The sequence below is a fragment of the Hippocampus comes genome, unplaced genomic scaffold, assembly GCF_001891065.2.
Source record: "Hippocampus comes isolate QL1 unplaced genomic scaffold, H_comes_QL1_v1.1 scaffold155, whole genome shotgun sequence".
Taxonomy (NCBI): domain Eukaryota; kingdom Metazoa; phylum Chordata; class Actinopteri; order Syngnathiformes; family Syngnathidae; genus Hippocampus; species Hippocampus comes.
In genome coordinates, this window is record NW_017804967.1 from 469,892 (window position 1) to 489,994 (window position 20,103).

Below are 20,103 nucleotides of genomic sequence, written 5' to 3' on the forward strand. Positions count from 1 at the left end.
TATTGCCTTTGAAAGGAATGTTGCCACCTCCAAAATGTCCCCTACGTCGGCATATCGTTTCGCTGCTACAGCGCGCTAGTGTGTTTGTTCAGTTTAGTACGTGTATATCTGTGGCAGGGACGTTCACTGGTTTTGTAGGGGAAAGGTCATACCGAGTTGGGTGTCTGTGCACCCAACAGTACATTATTTGAAGCTTCCAGGAGAACATCTAGAACAAAAAGTGTGTCCGACAAGTTTGGACTTTTCATTTGTCATCATGGCACTGCTCAGAGGTAATTATGCTTAAAAAAAAATAAGTCAACGCCATGCGGATCGGCCGATCTGCATTTGGACAACAAATTCGTCAATGGCTTTGTTTGACATTTTATGTGTCCGTGTAATACAAACTGTCCAAAAATCAATGGAATTTACGACAAAATGAAGGGGTAGATATTGACGTATAGCAATACTTTGTGATGCATTTCAAATTCTCAAAGAATTAGGATCCCACCTGCACCCGCTTTGACAGAACTTTAAATTATTTTACATGTTCAATTATATATAGGTGTGAATATCATAATGAAATGGACAAATTAATCGGGGGCGGAGGGGTACACCGAAACGAGTAGTTATAGTCTGAGTGTGTGTGTGCAAGATTGGTATATGTATGCCTTTTATTTCATGAAACCATGACGTGGATAGTATGATCAATAATTACTTCTTGACTAAAAAGTATGTCACAATTTTTTCATACTGCTCAATGTTGATATATTTTTATAATTATTATTTTTTAAATATTGGAAAATAGCTACCTGGAGACCAAAATTCTGAATTTAGCCAATTTTATTTTAACATCACTGCTGTTTGCTTCCTAGGGGTATTCATTGTGGCTGCCAAGCGCACGCCATTCGGTACTTACGGCGGCGTCCTGAAGGAGCACAGTGCAACAGACCTGGCCGAGCACGCGGCCAAGGCTGCCCTGGGTGCAGGAAATGTGGCACCCGAGCTCATAGATAGTGTCATCATCGGGAACGTCATGCAGGTGTTGCACTGCTCCACATGAGAACCACATTAAATTATGCACATGTTGCATATCGTTGGCCACATAGGATCATTTTGTTTACATTTTTTTATTGATATTGTAACAAAAACTTCAGCCAGATGCATGAACACTTAAGGAATATGATACAATAAAAAAATACCAATGTGTATTTTAAAAATTGTTTTTTTTATTGTTTTTCAAACATATTGAAAAATGACTGAGCTATGTGGCCGATGATACGTTTTTGTTTCAATTCCTTCTAGAGTTCAGCGGACGCTCCCTACATCGCACGCCACGTTGGTCTGAGGTGCGGAGTTCCCATCCCAGTCCCCGCTCTCACTGTCAATAGGCTGTGTGGATCTGGTTTCCAGTCCATCATCAATGGCGCTCAGGTAAGAGCGACCCAGAGAACACACATGTTAGGCTGAAGAAAATGACTCAGCAGTGTTTTTGTTTATTAAGACTCTTTGGATACTGCATCAGGCACAGGAACACAATCGAATGAGGGTGAATGCAAAATCTGTATACCCACTGTGACTTTACAAAAATATACATAATGCTGTATAGGAGGACAGACTACAGTCAAGTTATATATTTTCCAAGCCCCAAATTAAGCCTCTCGAAAATGTGACTATGACATGAGTAGCGACAAAAATTACTTTGATAAAATGTGTATTTTATTTTATTTGACATACTGAATTGATTGAATTGTTACCGATATTCTAAAATGCACCTGGATAGGCTGTTGTAAAAATAAGACTAAAAGAAATAATTTCAAACTTTTTCCATCAGAAATGTGGCCTAAAACCTGCCCAACTCATGTTTTTTTTCTTCTTGAGAGTGGATGTAAAAATAAACAACTGAAATAATGTGGTTGCACAAATGTGCATATCCTCATAATGTGGATGTCCTGTAGCTAAGTACTTTATATACATTTAAAAGACACGCACTTTCTTCTCCACTCAGAGAAAAAAAAAAACATTGTTGTGCCATGTGTGTTTTCAGGAGATTTGTGTGAAGGACTCTGAGGTGGTATTGTGCGGTGGTTCCGAGAGCATGAGCCAGGCTCCATATGCCGTACGCAATATCCGATTCGGTACAAAATTTGGATTTGATCTCAAGGTTTGTTTTCTCTTTCTATTACACTTCACGTAGAACAAAACAACTTTTTTTTTTAATTAAATAAAGCCTCCCTCTGCCTTGATTGACAGCTGGAGGACACCTTGTGGGCGGGGTTGACTGATCTACACGTAAAAATCCCAATGGGCATCACAGCAGAAAACCTGGCGGAGAAGTACAAGGTTACACGAGAGGATTGCGACAACTACGCGTACCAGACGCAGCAGAGGTGGAAAGCAGGTCAGAGAAATCTGCAGACTGCCACTTCACACACACGCACGCAATGTATATTTTGTATAAAATAGTTCAAAGACTCACCAAATGAAACCGAGAAGAGTGGAAACATTCCTTTTTTCTTATAGCATTGCAATTTTTTTATCGAAAGAATACTGTTTGCTCAACTAATAATATCATGACTTTTTTCACGGACGAACAACTGTCCCTGTAACATTTTTACGTGCTAAACATGTAACAGCACAACTTATTTGGTCACAATTTAATCTTCCTGTTCCGTGTAACCCTAATACTCTTTTGTTGTGAAGTATATTGTTTATATTAAAATGTTTGTTTTTTTTCCACAGCTCATGAGGCTGGCCACTTCAATGCTGAAATCGCTCCGATTGATGTGAAAGCAAAGAAAGGCAACGTGTCCATGGCTCAGGATGAACACCCTCGTCCTCAGACCACAATGGAACAGATGGCCAAACTGCCTACAGTTTTCAAGAAGGGAGGCACTGTTACTGCTGCTAATGCTTCAGTGAGTCCTCGCCACTATCTTGACTCTACCAATCTGATGTTTCAGACCATTTTCATACATCCAAACCGTTGATGTTCAACTAGCCATTGCGCTTCACCAATGCTGAGGCAAAAAAGCGGCCGTTTTAATGCGGAATTCTCTTTGCTTTATGTGCACGACGGTAATACGCCATCAACGAGGTGAGAAGGTCAACTTTCACGATCTGCTGCTCCTTAGGGTGTGTCAGACGGCGCTGCCGCAGTGGTGATTGCCAGCGAGGATGCGCTCGGTCAACACAAGCTCACTCCACTGGCCAGAATTGTGGCCTATCATGTGTCGGGCTGTGACCCGAGCATCATGGGAATTGGTGAGTGGCGTTCATGTGAACAGTACAGTGAAGCGTTTAGTTTGAAATGAAATGAAAGAAGTCAGTGAAGTTGTTTCAATTGCGCAGGCCCAGTTCCAGCCATCACCGAAGCTCTCAAAAAAGCAGGACTGTCACTCAGTGACATGGACCTGGTTGAGGTCAGTCGAAGTCAGTTCATCCATTATTTATATAGCTTATACCAGGGGTGTGAAACTCATTTTTGTCGTGGGCCACATTTTAGTTACTGTTTCCCTTTGAGGGCCGTTATTACTGAAACCAAATTAAAAAATCAAGAATAAAGGTTTATTCAACTATTGTTTAAGTTACTGTAATGAGGGGTTTGATTACAAGAAAATGCTTCCAATATGTCTCTTATTTATTACATACGAGAATTTTACATTTCGGTAGAGATTTTAGCAAGCATCATGGAAGTTGACACGTTTGATTTGCCTATTGTGGGCCACATAAAATAATGTGGCGGGCCAGATTTGCCCCCCCCGGCCTTGAGTTTGACACCTGTGGCTTATGCTTATGTTCCCATGCTTTTGTTAAACTACCATAAGTATCAATAATTACATTGTTTTGTCTAACTAAAACAGGCCGCTTTGAAAGGCACAAGTGTTAGCTTGTTGTTAGTTCTTGCTTCGTTGAGTGAAAACGCAAGCTAACGGTGATAGCGGTCTTTTTATCGCTTGACAAAGGAGGGTCTCGCACTGGACGCTATTTAAAAGCGGAATTCTGGTTGATGTTTTAAACAGGTGAATGAGGCCTTTGCTCCCCAGTACTTGGCTGTATCCAAGGCTCTCGGACTAGATCCAGAAAAAAGCAACGTTAACGGCGGCGCTATTGCCATCGGACATCCTCTCGGAGCTTCAGGGGCTCGCATCACCGCTCACCTGGTTCATGAACTCAGGTAGCGTGGTCATGGCAATATGCGATATCATCAGGAGTTATTTAATCTGGCTTTGAATGATTTATTTGTTTTTGGGGGCAGGCGACGAGGCGGAAAGTACGCCGTCGGATCAGCTTGCATTGGAGGCGGTCAAGGAATCGCCATCGTCCTTGAAAAGTGCTGAATGTGCTGTCAAACCGTGAAGAAGAAGAATGCCATTAATGTTGAATCACATGATCACATTCAGACAAATGCTGCTTACATACACACCACATTGCATTTTGATTCATAAGCAGGAAGGACCGATTCCTGGTTTATTCTGAGACTTAGGCCTACTGTCCAGTACAATATGATTTACAGTCGAATTGTGGTTTCCTCTTAACCATTTGCAACATCGCTCTATTTACAAAAAATAATGTAGATACATGTTGCAGTCCGGTGTTGCCTTACTTTAAGTTAATGACATAACTGTATTAGTATTACAACCTAATGGATGATTTGTGTCGCTTTTACCTCAGGGTATATTAAAATGCATAAATGGTATGTATAGTATACATTTGCCTTGTATTTTGATCACTCCGCCACAGATCAGCTGTACTTTACACTTCATATATTTTGTATTTCTGCGCTAGTTGATCTGAATAAAAATACATTTTGGGAAGAATCTTTCAGTGGTTTATCCCAATTCAAAAGCTCAGTATATTAAAATCATAAACTGGTTAAAACAATTGTTTATTTACACAAGGTGAAATGTCCATCCATCCGTCCATCCATCCATTTTTATAGACTTGCCCACAGTAGAGTAGCGGGGAAAGGTGCCAGCTGACCCACTACCCTGTTGAGGACAAGCACTAGAAATGTCATTTATTTATATAACCCTTGAAGCACAAATTAAGCACAAAAGGAAGGGGGAAAATGAACAACAGTTGTACTTGATCAGATCTCGTTTTACATGGATTTGTGTATGAGACAACACTATGTTTATACATTATGAATTTGGGTATTAAAATTGTAGAAATTTCAATTCATCCGATCGTTATTTATTTCAATTATCACATAGACTTATTAAGTTAGTATTTTCAACCATCCATTTTTTAATCTGTTTCTCCTCATGAGGGTCGCAGGTTTGCAGGAGCCCATCCCAGCTGTCTCCGGGCAGTAGGCGGGGGACACCTGAACTGGTTGCCAGCCAATCGCAGGGCACACATCGACTAATGATTCTTCACACTCGCAATGACTCCTAGGTACAATTTAGAGTGCTCAATTAACCTGCGGTGCATGTTTTTGGAATGCGGGAGAAAACCCACGCAGGCACGGGGAGAGCATGCAAACGCCACCCAGGAAGGCCGGAATAAAACCCTGCAACTCTGCACTGTGAAGCCGACATCATAACCAGTCGCCCAGGATGCTGCCTAATCTACATATTAAGTAATATAATTTATCCCATGAGAGTTACAGGTAAAATCAAAAGGACAGAAAATACAGAGATCAATACACATTCATATGTGATATCTTGAATATATTGATAGCAATTCTGTGTTTAAAAAACATTTCAAGAATTCATATAAACCCATTTAATCCCCAATTTTCCCAGACACTTCAAAGTCAAAATCAGGTGTCATTGGTAGCCCTTTTAAGTCATCAGTAATAAAAAAAATGTAGAGCCCTGTACATTAAATCATCGTTGTCCTTCAAAAATGTGACCGGTGGGATTAAATGGGTTAAAAACAACTATGAATGTTGATCTAAAAATAATAACACGTATTAGGAATTCAAATTCAAACGTTGATGACACAATTATGCGGTCCACTTTTCCTGAACAATGTTTAATCGTCTCAATTTCGAGGTGAAACTACAAGGACCAGAACACGCTCCGATTACGTCATCACGCTGCGTCCTTATATGCGTCACTTCCCGGATGACGTTCTTTTCTTTTTAGCCAAGGTAAGGTTTTCATGTATTCGTGTGTCTGTATGAATTAAATCCACCTTAATCCACGTTACTGAAGCAATGGTATGCTCTTAAATACGACAAAATGAATCTAATTGTTTAGACAGTGTGCCCTATGTTAGTATTACATATTCACACGCCACGATGATGAGAATATACCGCTTGATGTATCGGTCGTCAGAGGCCGCTGACTCGAGCTAATGTCGGCTAAATGCCACTGGCTAACAGAAACGTGTTTGCTGTGCCTGGTGTCGTTCAGTCTGTGGTTGTGCATCTATATATGTGTGTGTCACCCTGTTGAACAATTCTAATAGAGCCCTTGTGGCATTTCAAGTAGCTTCTCTGAGGGTTGCTTAGAAAGTTTCAAGCTAGCGCAACTTGCTCATTGGCGTGGCTTGTCCAAGTTGTCATTTCTTGAGTGGGAACATTATATTCATTTAGCTATCAGACATGCCTGTGAGGCGTTGTACAAATAATATCGGTGGACTTATTGTTTTAGAAAAGACGTTTAGGCTGTGACCTCGGCCATTTGCTCATAACGTTTTTTGTATGTTTAGTTTTGGATCGAGATTTGATTGAGAAACGTCTGCTTCAATAGTTTTCTGTTACTGGTCGCGAGATTTGGCAACCCTATTCTATTCGGATCACGCTTTTAAACTGAAAGGAGAGTGACGAAATATTCTAATGCACATTAATGGGCCTGAGATGCATAACTTGAGTCAGGTATGAGCATAGGTACCACAGTTTGGCCAAGTTGTGCAAATGTTACCTGACTGCCCCGGAGGCAAGCACCTAACCAGCCATGCCACGGTGACTGACTCGTCAACATCGATTACATTTTCACCACATTAATGCCGACCTAAATAAATCCAGTAATTGTGCAGTTACTAATGCCTGGTTTCATTTGTATTTTCTTTGTGAAGACTGCGGAGTCAGTGAATTTTCCTTGTGGATGAAACCAGTTTCTAAACAGCATTTGAAATTAGTATTCCATGGACAAGTATATGTTGACTGTGATGCACTTTGATGACAAGTGTGTGTTACTGTGTCAGATGGCAGAGGGAGACGCAAAGCCAGTAAAGAAGGAGCGCAAGAGCCGTAACCCGGTTTTGGCCCGGGGCATCGGCCGTTACTCCCGCTCGGCTATGTACTCTCGTCGTGCTATGTACAAGAGGAAGACCAAGACCACTGAGACAAAGGTGCGGGGCACTCGCCAATATAAATCCAGGTTGCCGAATGATGTCGAACGAATTACAATATGACCCTGTCATGCTACCAGGTGGAGAAGAAGCTGAAAGTCAGGCCCCGAGCCACAGTTGTCAAGACTGTTGGCGGTGATAAGAATGGAGGCACCCGTGTTGTCAAGCTGCGCAAGATGGTACGTACACACTGTTAAAACGTTACCTGTACTTAAAAAAAAAAAGTCTGTCAAGAAAAAGCAAGCTTGAGGGGAACAATTATTGTATTTTCACCCATAAGACAAAGATTAACTTTTTGAGACAAGAGTAAATGCCACATATCCTTCCTGCTGCATTTGTGACATTGGCTAACACCCCCCACCCCGTGTTGGCGCAGCCCCGATACTACCCCACAGAGGACGTCCCCCGCAAATTGAAAAGCCACGGCAAGAAGCCTTTCTGCCAGCACAGGAGGCGGCTGCGCTCCTCCATCACACCGGGCACAGTCCTCATCCTGCTCACCGGTCGCCACCGTGGGAAGGTAGGTCTTTATTAGGTATGATAGACAACTACGATGAAATTTTCAGTTGCCAGTTTTGAACCTCCTATTTCCTCTTGATCCTCATTTCTTGTAGCGTGTGGTCTTCCTGAAGCAGCTCGCAAGCGGTCTTCTGCTTGTCACTGGTATGTGTTTGCAGCATCAATTTAAAAATATAAGTACAGCTGTTAATCCCCTCGGCTTTTTTTTAAGGCCCCCTCGTCTTGAACAGAGTCCCCCTGCGCAGGGCTCATCAGAAGTTTGTCATTGCCACCACCACCAAAGTGGACATCACCGAGATGAAAATCCCTAAAACGCTCAATGATGTTTACTTCAAGAAGAAGAAGCTGAAGAGACCCCGTCACCAGGAGGGGGAGATCTTTGACACTGAGAAGGAGGTAAATAAATTCTGACCTGGTCGAATTTGTCCCAACAATTTGAGCAGATTGCTAATTACACCCCCTCGTGCATGTGTGTAGAAGTACCAGCTGACAGAGCAGAGGAAGGAGGACCAGAAAGCTGTGGACTCTCAGCTTCTGCCACTTATCAAGAAAGTTCCCCAGCTCAAAGGATACCTGCGTGGTACCTTCTGCTTGTCTAACGGCGTGTTTCCCCACAAGCTGGTTTTCTAAGCGTGTTAATAAAAGTGAATCTTGCGGCCACTTGGTCTGGACATTTTATTTTACAGTCTAAATCATGAACTGATTAATAAGTTATAAGTACACACTAATGAACAGGCACTGAATGCAGAACACAAAATGTTCATTAAAAAAGACGTAATGTAACAGACAAAAATAAATATTTATTTTTAGATGGCCACATTATTTTAATCCTCAGAACAAAAATAGAAAGCACAAAAAAGGCAGCGTCCCCACCCCCGCCTCGGAATGGATGCCTTTGTCGAGTCAGTAATGTGTTGTAGTTGTAAGTGTGTTTCGAAGTGTGCGTGCGCTCTTCTTAACCAGATTTGAAGAGCAGGATGGCCACCTGGCCCAAGTAGAAGTAGATGAAATGTTTGGTCTCGTGAGTCACGTAGCTGCCAAAGTTCCTTCCCACGATGCAGTGCCAGGTCGGGTTGTATTTCTTGTCAAACTCCTAAGAAGAACACAGAGTTAAAAGCCCACCCTGTGTACTTTAATCTTTGCATAAGTTTTGATTAAATGTGTGCACTATGAGTGGGTGCACATTGCTGTGAAACAAAGAGCGTGGCTACTTTACAATTTTACAAAGAACCCGTGACTTATGGTGTATAGGAACAAAGGCAGTATTTTTGGGACTTCATTAATCCTTTAAAGTTGATAGACATCCCTTATTGAGATGACAGTCCTTGCATTATGCCGGTTCGCTGAAATTTAATTGTATTATGCATGATGAATCAAGTTTATTACATAATGTTAAGTACAATGTGTCCCTCAGTAAATGACATCATTCAATAGCTTGATACCCAATTCTCAATCAACTTATGAAAACCAGTTCGTTTTACTCAGATATCACAGTAAACTAAAATTCTGACAAGATGAAATCAATTACTTTGAATTTTTTTTAATCAATTGGATGAATGTGTATTTGAATTGAGGGTTAAACACGTTAGGCTCATGCCAACCTGTCATTTAACATTTTTGTATTACCTTGGACATGTGTAGTATAAGCCAAATCAAATGAAGCCACACTGAATTTCAATACGCCTTAGACATGTAATCAAATATTTCCATTCAGACGATTTGTTCGTTTGTACGTGTAAGAATAACCTAATCAGACCCAAAGGCCTTGGGCAAGTTGTGTACAGCAATTTGCAGGGCTCAAAGGGGCATTTTTGGGGGGGAGATTCAGGAATGGAGCCAAATTGCGTCTTGGCCATGGTTTTGCACCTTCTTGATGTAGGCAGCGATGTCCTTCTCGATGTTGTACTTTTCCAGGGCCTGGGTGGCACACTCCACGGCGTCCTGCTGCATGTCCTCGGACATGTCAGCATTCTTTATTACAGCTTTCCTGTCTGCCATGGTCGCCCTGGGAGACGACAACAACAAAACAATATATTTATTACGTGTTACTTCATTGTGATATTACCGACCAATTTGTCGTTACATAAGGACTACAGTAGTAGACTCGGCACTGGGATATTTGGACGTGCTATTTCCATTGGGATTGCATAACTTCCACCATTGGCGGTGTGAGTGGATGCGCGCGCTCAGTTGTTTCTATGGAGACGCGCGAGCAATATTTAACATTTTTCTAATCGCGCAAATCAACAAAACAAAAACAATTGACGTAGCCGACCTTGTTGACGCCGAAGGGACGTTCATGCATCAAATGCACCGACGCCAACCAAAGCAGCATGTAGTGGCAACACGAGCAAATGGTATGGAATATATACATTTAAAGCTATATTTGAACGAAAAAGCTAGCATCACATGGCTACGTGCCTTAAGCTATAATGGACGAGCTGTTGATTGTACCGCGATATCAAGCTGTGCATTCGTCCCGATACTAAACAGATTTTTTAAAAAGCACACTGCCTTAAAATGCATAATTCTTCTAAATAATCGCGGTTAATTTTCTTAAATTCACCTACTAGTCTGTTATTTTGGTGCTTGATTAGGTCTACACCGAGAAGCAGTCCAGTAGCGTCCAACTCATTCGAAGCGGTGCACGCGAGAGTCAAGGTGGGTGTGTAGCGCTCGGGCGCTGAGGCTACGTCGCGCTGATTGGCTGATGTCACCGCAAGAGGCGCCGCGATTGGCTCACAGCGGGCCGTCTCTCTGGTTTTTCTCCCTGCATTTTATTTCAGACCGTCATGCCTTGCGGCCCATCGTTGCCTAGGAAACCACTGGCAAGTCTTGGACGACAACCGTTGTAATACGAATATAATTTCTACGCGACATTAAGATTTTTGATTCAATATTTGATTTTTTTAATGCTTAATTCATCAGCTTCTAACCAACGCAGGTGTCCATAAGGAATGTAAGTGGAGGAACAGTAGACACAAAAATACTCCACACTTTTGTTCAAACGCCAGGTTTTGTGGCATAAATTAACGACTTAACCCGAAATCATTTTGTAGTCACTTGAAAAAAAAATAGTGAAAACTCTTCAAAAATACAAAGCCTCACCAATCTAAAAGAAATTACTCAGGAAAAAAAACAATCCGAAGCGAATGCAATACTCTCCTGTAAGAAAAAAAGAGGGAAAAGAAAAAAGAAAAATCGGATATATTCCAATGAATTTGCACAGGGTGAATTTATCAATCACATTCAACTCCAATGTGTTCTAGTAGGACTTTCCTGACTTTTTTTGTAGTCCAAGAGGCCAACAGCAACCTTGAAGGACATTTATAGCTAATGCTGGTCTCGCTGTTAAAGTACACATGATCTTATTGATATGTCTGTGCTATGACGTAAAGTTATTATTAAATTGCACAAAATATTGTACAAAGAAAATCACCCAAGCCCGGCTCCATTTTGCAAAAACATACTTGAAATCTCCCGAATGCACGTAAGAAAATGTATTTTTGTCCCATGACACCAACTTAGAACAATTGAATTTTATTTGGGGCTAATCAAAGGCATTTTAAATAGTGGCAGCTGTGTTTCCCCCCCCCCCCAATAACATGCCGTTTGGGTCTCAAACTCCGGTCCAAGAGGGCCATTTTCACCTATGTTTTCCATCTCTCCCTGCTGCAACACACCTGATTCAAATGATCATGATCATTAACAGGCTCCTGCAGGGCTTGTTGATGAGGTGATCATTTGAATCAGGTGTGTTGCAGCAGGGAGAGATTGAAACATTCAAGAATGCAGCCCTCAAGGACCGGCGTTTGAGACCCCCGAACATGAGTTTGAATGTGATCACGCACATTTGTGCAACTACGTTCTCTGTTTAGTTTTACTAAATATTGTATTTTCCAATGGCGTTGTACAGGTAATAGGTCACATTAAAGGTGGAAAAAAGTTTTGAAATGATTTATGTTGTTTTTAAATTCACAAAAAGCTTACAGTTGAACAGGGGTATGTAGACTTTACAGCCATTGTGTGGGGAATTTACATTACCGGTACATATTCTCATATATAGAGTATGTAGATATACCAGTACTATTATAAGTACAGCCAAGGACATATTTTTTTCTAAAAGTCTTTATTTTTTTTTAGCCATTCAAGACTCTCCTGAATTTAGAATTGTTGCTCAGAAGAAAATGATACTGCAGCATTTCACTGACAGTGAACTACAGTAGTTACCGATATTTATAACTGCCCTGAAAATATAATACAAATGTGACCACTAGTACAGCAGCCATAAACAAATGCTTGTCTTCATATTTTTACCATAATAGCAACCCCCCCGCCCCCACACACACACATATTTAAGAACTGCACTGGCATGTTCTATTAAATACAAATCTAAAGCTATCCATTGCATGTGCCAATGCAGATAAACCTGATGACAGAGAGTGGATTGCCAATACACAGAAAATGTGATTCGGATTGGAGGAGTTGATCTTTGTCGAGAGGACACCACTAAATAAACTTCACCTCTGCATGCTGGTTGATGTGTCCCCAAAGCCACATTTTCAATACTTAAAAGTCGTCTTTGTCTTTATTCACTGCGATCCTTCGGCTCCTTGTATTTGTACTGGATGTAATCAAAGATATCCTTTTCACTATCCACCAGCAGAGGCTCCCCTGCTACACCTACAACAAAGCCACAAAGAGGAACGATTGTTAGTTAAATGGTAAAGATCACACAACCCCGACACGAACAATCGTTCCAACGGTTTACTTTAGAGTACTGAAAAGTAGATCACGGTTTGGGGGGAAAAAAAAAAAAGCATTTGATTGCCTCTCTTGGTGTTGATGTTTAGAGGCAAGATGACACAGCAGAAATGTGACCAGCTGGATTTAAAAGCAGGAATTTTGTCCATCGCAGATAAAAATGGAGGGAAAAGTCCAGTGTTTGATATGTAGGAAAGTGTGCAGATTTATATGCAGAGGCCCTTGAGATACAAGTGAGCTGTCTTGAGCTCTTACGGATTTTTTTATTCTCTATGTCTGTATTACACAGCCCCCAATATGGAGCAGCACAATGTCTATTGAATTGAAACAAAACAAAAAAAAAAGTGTCAACAAATGTTTACTTATTTGCAACCATATAAATATGTCATTCACTCAGTTTTTTTGTTTTGTTTTACAAAGTAAAATGTAGAATTACATTTTAATTATGTTTTTCATGCGATCATTTGTAAAGAACACTTCACAACACATTTTGGTGTTTTGGGGAACTGGATTAAATTTTTTCAATGGTTCAAATTTGGCATGGCATTGGTATTTTTATAGGTCCCACATAGTGTAAAAAAAGTAAACTGCTGCGAACGACTGAAGCAAACAAAGGGTATGAAAGCAGCCCAGTGATGACTCACCAGTGACCCCAAGTGGTCGTATGGTGTACTCATTGAGCGTGAAGCCCTTCTCCAAAGCGTGAGTTCTCATGTTTTTATTGAAGATATCACTCCCAGTGAAATAGAGAACGCCACAGTAGTATTGGTCCTTGGGGATCAACCTTGAGGTAGTGGGAAGACAACCGTGTTAACCAAATAAAAAATGCCTACAATCAAAACATGCACAGGGAGGAATATAAATCCAAGTAGCACCTGATATCAATGCGCCTGTGAAGGTATTCTTCCTCATCTTCATCTCCTTGTTGCAGCTGACAGACTCCCTGGAGAAAACAGGGCTGTCATCATGTGCTTCATGTGTACACGGACACATACGCGTTGACGCTGCTAACCGCATGAGCAGTCACACTGAACACGTGAAAGGAGCGCAAGCAGGGGGTCTCACCATGAACTTGGAGTCGCCTTTAGAGAGAGTGTCGGTCACAAAGCCAATCGACTCCAAATGTTCCACTACAGCGTGGAGGAGCTTTGGCTGAACAGTCAGTTTAAAAAGAAAGGTTACGTTTAACAACAGGGCAACACACTGCATTGCATTTGGGTAACAGGCTTACTTGCTTCTCAGTCTGAGAGGTGAAGTCCGGGTGGGTCAGCAAAATATCAATATCCCCGCTTGATGCCGCGCCTGAAAATTTCAAGTGAGGGGGCTCATTCGCCGCAAAGACTCAACAGCGTAGTCAAGTGAGAAAACCACAGGGACAGTTTTACCTCGCCTGTAACTTCCGCAGATCGTTCCGATATAGTCAGTGTCAATCTTTGTCAACTCCCCAAGGATAAGTGTCTGCACGAGAGCAATTTTAGATCATTTGTTGTTGTCTCCTGAGAACAACTGATTATTCCCCCAAAAATTCCACCTCATTTTGTTGTCCGTGAACATAGTCCACTCTCACTCAAAACATCGCCCAAAATCAGCATGGTATGTAAAAACATTGTGGATGTGCTTATTGCCTGTTGACATCGTTACCATTTGTTAAATAAAACAATTGAATGGGCAGCAGTGACTGTGGCTATCCTTGTCCGCTTGTAGGGACAATTTCAGTATGTTTGTACGAGTGGTGGTAGCCTCGATTGAAATTAGCCAAGTTGGCGATCGAAAATGTGCTGATATGGTTCATTACTGTACTTGGTTCGACATACAAAAAGAAGATAAAATACAGTAAGTGTGAAATATATAAGTTTGCATTTAATACAGTATTTGTATTTTTTTTCCTGGGCAAAGAATGGCATTGACTAGCAATTGAAATGCATTAATTGCATTTTAATGCATTGACAAATTTAGAATACTGCACGTTATGCTCAGGCAGTCAAGTGTGCATTGTGCTTTTCAGGATATTTAAAAATAAATAAATACGACAACTGAAAAGCACTTTAAAATTTCAAAAGCTTTGTGAAATCGATCCATTTGATTGTGTTGTTGGAATTTTGATGAATAAATCTTTCTAACATGGACACTATTTGATTTTAGGACATGTAGTTATTCAGATAATCATATTTCAAATTATTTTTGGGGGATGTATTTTCTGCAGGTAATCCGGTTTCCTCCCACATTCCAAAAATATGCACGGTAGGTTAATCATCTTTAGGTGTGACTGGTTGGTTATCTGTACTCCGCCGACTGCCCCAAAACAGCTGAGGTTGGCTCCGTCACGCCCGCAACCATCGTGAGGATAAAGCAGTTCGGATAATGGATGGATGGAACGAGCTCTTAAGAAAAATAACCAAAAAAAAAAAAATCACCTCCATCTTTTCCATTTCAGCTCGTGGAATCCTTTTCTCAAAGTCCTCAAAGTACCTGAATAGGGTAAAATGATCCACTTATCAACACAAGAGTTTTGTATTGAAGGCTTGATATATCAGCAAAACTCACTTGAGGCCAATCTGTTGATGATGGTTAAGCTTGTTTTCTATCTTTTTCAAATCTGAATACACAAAATGAAAAGAAAATGAACACACATCCAAAATGAATCCCACAGCTTGACATCGAACAAGTTACGCGCTCGACAAACCTTCAAGAGTCTTCACGCCTTCTTCGAAAAACTTCCGTGCGGCAGCCGGGCTAAAGTGAACACCAAAGAAAAGAACTTGGTTACTATTTTATAGCTTTCATTCCGTTTAGGAATCGTGAGTGAGCTGGAATCTATGCCAGCTGGCTTTGGCAAACACAGTCGATATAAAGACAGACAACCATTCACACACGCCTACAAACTATTTGGAGTGCTGAAATATTTAGCAACACTCATTTCTTTGGTCAACTGTGATTGTAAATTTGTATGAGCTTGTATTTGTCATTATAGACTCATACCCAATTCCAGTTACTCTTGTAAGAAAATTGATAGAAGAACTGGTGTCGTCGTTTCGAATCTGAAGAGAAACGAGAATAAAGGTTGAGTTACTGAAGTTTGTGATATTATTGAGCCATCACCGTATGAAATGTGCTTTCCATGACCTCACCTTTTCCAGTTTCCGTAGGGTTCCTGTCTGCAAGTACTCATCAATCTTTTCAGCTATTTTAGCACCAACGCCTTCCTGTATATACATTTATGGCAATATGAAAACAATAGCGGAGAGCACACTCGTGACATAGCCATTAGATTTCCACATTTTGCTATGTTACAGCATTTTCCCAAAACACACAACACATAAAACCACAGAAAGATATTGTCAACTTTTAATTTTTTTAAATTTCAGCCAGTTTCTGAAGAATAAAAACTAAGACATAACATGATGTACGTAAATATTCACAGCCTTTGGTCAGTACTTTCCTGATGGTATTTTTCTAGTAAAAGGAGAGATTCTTTTCTTTCATTTGGTAGATTTGGGACAAAAAAATCATTGAGCAGACTATCCTGTGAGTCTTGGAAAAGTCAAAATTCTCTTCATTGGCTGGCAGTGAATCAGTTTTAAACTCCACTATTTCTGCAAATGATACCACAACCCTTTTTAGTGCACGCACGTACCAGTTTCTTGGCTTCTTCGCCATTCCTAATCTTTTGCGGGTATTTGGCAATTGTTGACGCTGCTTTCCTGAACATAAAAGAAACATCAATAAAATCGTCACGGCACACTAATAGAACCCACAAAAATAAATCCTCCGTTCGTAAATACATGCGGTGCTTTAATTATATGATAAAAAGGTTCATTGTGATGATAGATCGCAACAAAAGACAAGGACTTGGATAATGACCATATTCAGATTGCATGGGAAATCATGCAAATCAGGAAACAGCCATTTACTTCTTAAGTCTTGACAATTATAATTACCTGTAAGCATTGTACTTGTGAATTGCCCTGTTAACGTTCTTCTCGTAGTTGGCCAACTCTAGAAACACAAGAAAAAAATATTTTATTGCCCTTTAGCGACTACAGTATCGTGTCCCTTTAACAGACGGTAGCCTGCAGACTGGGGGTGTTTAAATCGTGTTTCGACGGTAACTAGATCAGTTTACAATTTAATTTTGTCCATCATACACACACAACACGGCTTCCAAAGGACAATCTTCGCGGAGCTTTTGCAGTTTAGCTCACTGTATGCAAACGTTCTTTTATTCCCGTAACACACACACAGATGTCAGTGTAGCTAACGTTAGCACAACTCAGTGGTTAGCGCCCCCCAACATACCGACAAGAAAGTCTGTTATTCCCTCGTTTAAAGATTCTTGTGGTGCTTTTCTCTTGCTCATGGCGGAGTCGTCAAATTTCCAAACGTCCGGTTAAAATACTAACGAGTTCAGACGCGCGTAGAAAACATTGAAAGTCTTTGTAGAGCGCTAGTTTCTGACTAGCATAAAAGCTATGTGGACAATGAGAATGAAATACTCGGGAGCGGGGGGACACGTAGTGAGGGCGGAAATTACGTATGATGTTGACTAGCTACGTACAGTAGTACAGTATCAGGACAGACAAGTTTCGGTTTTTGAATAGTTTTGATTGTTATCATTAAAAAAAATCAATTTCTTCGACTTTGAAATCGCTGTTTATTTTTTTGTGCTTTTTACAGTCAGTAAAAACAGGTTCGTATCATTGAAACAATTCATTAAAGAAAAGAAACGTTCAAAGGTAAAATAACACTTTTTCAATGGGGGAACCTTTCATGAACATGAGCTCTCTCAGCCAACATAAGAGTACACACTATCATTTAATCTACGAAACGTTTGTTAGAAAAATAGGTATTATATACAAAATGTTTCAAATAAGTTTAGCAACAAAATGTTGTTCCAAGTATTTTGTATTTAGTTTCATCTGAATCAAATGGAATTACAATTCTCAACACAATGGGCTGAAATATTAATGTTGTGCTACAAGGTCGATTATATCAACATTTCAGGATTGAATTGACCATCATATCTTTGTGAAAAGTAGCAGTATATAGCTGTACACACACACACACACACACACACACACACACACACACACACACACACACACACACACACACACACACACAGTACAGTCATTTTTTAAATAGTTGAGTGCATTTTTCTCCTAAACAGAATCATACAATCCGGTAGAAATGTGGATTTTTTTTTTTTGTCATTCCGTAGCTGGTATGATTTGCCACCTTTCAGGATAAAAAAAACATAACTTTTTAAACACTATCATTATACAAAAGGTCACATGATACAGTACAATGTTGCATTATTTAACACCCAAGTCACAATCAACTCTTAAAAATTTTAGCAGGTGGATGTCCCATCCCGTCCTCTTTAGGGGTTAGGAATTTGTTTTGACATAAACTTTATCCCTGGAAAAGATTTTGATGGCTTCCTCGATCTCAGAAAGTCTTCTATCAAGGTGAGCGCGCCGCAAACGAACACTCAGATTGTCTGCTTTGAGAGGAAGCAACAGCAGCTCCGTCACCAATGAGCGATGGCCTGTGAAGAGAAAATCAGTTTTCAAAAGACAAACTATCCAGTGAACTACTGTTTATCACGGGGGAATTAGTTCCAGACGAAGCCACAATCGGTGAAAATCCACAAAATAAAGAAAATGTTTCATCAGTTGTGCGATCCTTCACACACACTTGAAACACATTTAAATTGATTAAAACACACTGAAACCTATAGAATAAAAACATACTCTCTTTGAGGGTCTTCAGAGTTTCCTGCCTGTCACTGTCAGCCATTAAGGTGTGACCAGGAGGAACAGATGGAATAAGTTTCTTCTTCCTTGCCTCCTCCTCCTCTTTACGCCATTGCTTCTTCCTCTCTTCTATGCTGTGTCAAACAAAACCGTGTCAGTGTTTGTGGCAAAAAATGACTATAGGTTGATTATTCGTGTAGAAGTTGACTTACTAGTGTGGCACCTGACCTTTGACAGCACTGGGCACTGGTTTATCCCGCAGGTTCGTCAGTGACTGGGACCTCTGCATAGTCTGTCCTGCTGCCCTTGCATTATATTTAATGAAATTTATGCTTTGACCGTTCACCTACAAATGAATGCACAAACACACTAAATCACATTGCGCTACAGGCCCGAATAGCAAATGAATAAATACATAAGAACTCCAGGTCCACTGTAAAACAAGGACCGGAACTTGATAATCTACAGTACTGTATTATAATTCAGTCTCAAAGATGTTGTTGTCGCCACCTGACAGTCAAATGAAATTAAAAAGCAAATAAAATCTTACAGGAGCGTCCTTAGCCTTGATACCTACCTACCCTCTCACCGACCTACCCTACATCTCCATTCCTATTTCTGCCTCCCTACCACCCAAGGAATTAGAATATTACATGAGAAACAACACATTTTTTTAACAGTCAGAGTTTAGGTAGGGATTGGTCTTCTGAAAAGTACTTGCCTTTGCGTTGAATCAATACACATGAGTTTCACTTTATCAACTGATATAATGAAAATGAACTACTTCAATGATATTCAAATTTATTGACATGCACATGTTTATTCTATACCTTCTTCATGCTGAAGTGAAAGGACAGGGGAAAAAAATCTCACGTTTAATAAAGTTTGCATTTTAGAGATTAAAAGTGCTAAAAATGGGAACATGAATTCAATACAGCAAATAGAGCAAATAAAGAAAATGGTTTGGGTGTGGAAATTTAGTTGAGTTGATGCATTATTTCTTCGTAAACTACATTTCGGAAATCTACATAATTCGCTTTTCTTACTTGCAAATTCTTGTCCTGTTCAGGTGTGCAAGAGTGACGCAAGGTCACAGCAGCAGGGCTTGAGTGTGGTCTTGGTGGTACTTTATTTTTTGAGTGACCCTTTAGAAAGTTTTGACACTGTGGTTTCACAACCGGACCGGTGGCCTGCACAAAAACAAAAAGGGATGAAAAGTGATCTACATCAATTGTATTCATGGAGTGATTCTCAAGTTGTGGAGGCGGTTGATATCTTTGCTTTTTGGTACCAAACGGCCCATAGACCCGTACCGGGTTGCAGACTGGTGATTGGGGATCTCTGCTCGAGCAGGCGCGTGAAGGTAGTGAGAATAAGTGGTATGGAAGATGGATGACAGAATGGAGTTATCCCTGTCTTTTGTGTGCTGTTCTAACTTTTTAATAGAAGCAATCGTCACCTGTAAGTCTATCATGAATTTGGATTGGATGTTGTGGTATTTAGTTGAAGTCCACAGAGCTTTGACTGGAGTGGAACGAGACTTCTCAGCTTGCACTTCTTTGCAACGTCTCTGGATGTCTCGAAGCCGTCGGATATTGTCTTTGCGAAAGTCAAACTCTGGCTCTTCTGAGGGACAAAACATTATGAAGCAGTTGGCATGATCAAACCAAAAGTCCAAATATGAGAAGAGAGTGGCTTACTGGGTTTGGTTATCTCTGTGGCAGGAAAACAATCTATGTTTAGGAGCTCCCTCATGACGCCTGTCTGCCCTTTCTCCAGA

At 40.5% G+C, this 20,103-nt stretch overlaps 5 protein-coding genes across 8 annotated transcripts in view; 2 read left to right on the plus strand and 3 right to left on the minus strand.

Moving 5' to 3' along the window:
* Positions 1–123: 123 nt before the first annotated feature.
* On the plus strand, positions 124–4,801 carry acaa2 (acetyl-CoA acyltransferase 2). 2 transcript variants are annotated; one of them, XM_019889191.1, is made up of 11 exons: positions 137–155; positions 194–272; positions 855–1,021; positions 1,285–1,413; positions 2,027–2,143; positions 2,233–2,380; positions 2,722–2,897; positions 3,114–3,243; positions 3,331–3,401; positions 4,002–4,156; positions 4,238–4,801. In XM_019889191.1, exons 2-11 carry the CDS (start codon positions 257–259, stop codon positions 4,317–4,319), a joined length of 1,191 nt encoding a protein of 396 aa, XP_019744750.1. In that variant the 5' UTR covers positions 137–155; positions 194–256; the 3' UTR covers positions 4,320–4,801. The 2 variants fall into 2 exon arrangements, with proteins under 2 accessions (XP_019744744.1, XP_019744750.1); XM_019889185.1 differs by having other exon boundaries at positions 124–272.
* A 1,259-nt stretch (positions 4,802–6,060) lies between these two features.
* Positions 6,061–8,463, plus strand: rpl6 (ribosomal protein L6). Its single transcript, XM_019888307.1, has 7 exons — positions 6,061–6,079; positions 7,138–7,284; positions 7,365–7,463; positions 7,661–7,804; positions 7,899–7,947; positions 8,015–8,199; positions 8,281–8,463. The coding sequence occupies exons 2-7, from the start codon at positions 7,138–7,140 to the stop codon at positions 8,431–8,433; spliced, it is 777 nt and encodes a 258-aa protein (XP_019743866.1). The 5' UTR covers positions 6,061–6,079; the 3' UTR covers positions 8,434–8,463.
* Positions 8,464–8,476: 13 nt separating this feature from the next.
* Positions 8,477–10,488, minus strand: dynll1 (dynein, light chain, LC8-type 1). The gene is made up of 3 exons (XM_019888319.1): positions 10,374–10,488; positions 9,670–9,808; positions 8,477–8,896 (listed from the first exon to the last, which is right to left on the minus strand). Exons 2-3 carry the CDS (start codon positions 9,799–9,801, stop codon positions 8,759–8,761), a joined length of 270 nt encoding a protein of 89 aa, XP_019743878.1. The 5' UTR covers positions 9,802–9,808; positions 10,374–10,488; the 3' UTR covers positions 8,477–8,758.
* A 1,188-nt stretch (positions 10,489–11,676) lies between these two features.
* On the minus strand, positions 11,677–17,082 carry polb (polymerase (DNA directed), beta). Its single transcript, XM_019888295.1, has 14 exons — positions 16,864–17,082; positions 16,506–16,563; positions 16,202–16,268; positions 15,696–15,770; positions 15,547–15,605; positions 15,251–15,300; positions 15,112–15,163; positions 14,982–15,036; positions 13,953–14,025; positions 13,799–13,869; positions 13,633–13,719; positions 13,443–13,510; positions 13,212–13,351; positions 11,677–12,486 (listed from the first exon to the last, which is right to left on the minus strand). The coding sequence occupies exons 1-14, from the start codon at positions 16,922–16,924 to the stop codon at positions 12,392–12,394; spliced, it is 1,011 nt and encodes a 336-aa protein (XP_019743854.1). The 5' UTR covers positions 16,925–17,082; the 3' UTR covers positions 11,677–12,391.
* A 595-nt stretch (positions 17,083–17,677) lies between these two features.
* Positions 17,678–20,103, minus strand: part of enkd1 (enkurin domain containing 1) — a 3,729-nt gene continuing 1,303 nt past the window's right edge. For 2 of the 3 annotated variants that reach the window (XM_019888002.1, XM_019888011.1), the window contains 6 exons: positions 20,024–20,103; positions 19,783–19,949; positions 19,370–19,513; positions 18,536–18,669; positions 18,321–18,457; positions 17,678–18,115 (listed from right to left, as the gene is read on the minus strand). The exon at positions 20,024–20,103 is cut by the window's right edge and continues 145 nt beyond it. In XM_019888002.1, coding sequence (XP_019743561.1) covers positions 17,955–18,115; positions 18,321–18,457; positions 18,536–18,669; positions 19,370–19,513; positions 19,783–19,949; positions 20,024–20,103 — 823 coding nt within the window. In that variant the 3' untranslated portion in view covers positions 17,678–17,954. The remainder of the gene's footprint in view (positions 18,116–18,320; positions 18,458–18,535; positions 18,670–19,369; positions 19,514–19,782; positions 19,950–20,023) is intronic. The other variant, XM_019888020.1, reaches the window with a different exon arrangement.

Excerpts from the sequence above, each read along its gene's own strand:
- rpl6 (XM_019888307.1), top strand. The coding sequence starts at position 7,138 with ATGGCAGAGGGAGACGCAAAGCCAGTAAAGAAGGAGCGCAAGAGCCGT. Across the intron at positions 7,948-8,014 it reads CGGTCTTCTGCTTGTCACTG|GCCCCCTCGTCTTGAACAGA; the intron begins GTATGTGTTTGC and ends CTTTTTTTTAAG. Across the intron at positions 8,200-8,280 it reads TCTTTGACACTGAGAAGGAG|AAGTACCAGCTGACAGAGCA; the intron begins GTAAATAAATTC and ends GCATGTGTGTAG.
- dynll1 (XM_019888319.1), bottom strand. The coding sequence starts at position 9,801 with ATGGCAGACAGGAAAGCTGTAATAAAGAATGCTGACATGTCCGAGGAC. Across the intron at positions 8,897-9,669 it reads TCGCTGCCTACATCAAGAAG|GAGTTTGACAAGAAATACAA; the intron begins GTGCAAAACCAT and ends TGTTCTTCTTAG.
- acaa2 (XM_019889185.1), top strand. Across the intron at positions 1,414-2,026 it reads CCATCATCAATGGCGCTCAG|GAGATTTGTGTGAAGGACTC; the intron begins GTAAGAGCGACC and ends GTGTGTTTTCAG. Across the intron at positions 3,402-4,001 it reads GTGACATGGACCTGGTTGAG|GTGAATGAGGCCTTTGCTCC; the intron begins GTCAGTCGAAGT and ends TGTTTTAAACAG.
- polb (XM_019888295.1), bottom strand. The coding sequence starts at position 16,924 with ATGAGCAAGAGAAAAGCACCACAAGAATCTTTAAACGAGGGAATAACA. Across the intron at positions 15,771-16,201 it reads GCGAAGAAGCCAAGAAACTG|GAAGGCGTTGGTGCTAAAAT; the intron begins GTACGTGCGTGC and ends ATGTATATACAG. Across the intron at positions 15,301-15,546 it reads ACAAGAGTAACTGGAATTGG|CCCGGCTGCCGCACGGAAGT; the intron begins GTATGAGTCTAT and ends TGTTCACTTTAG.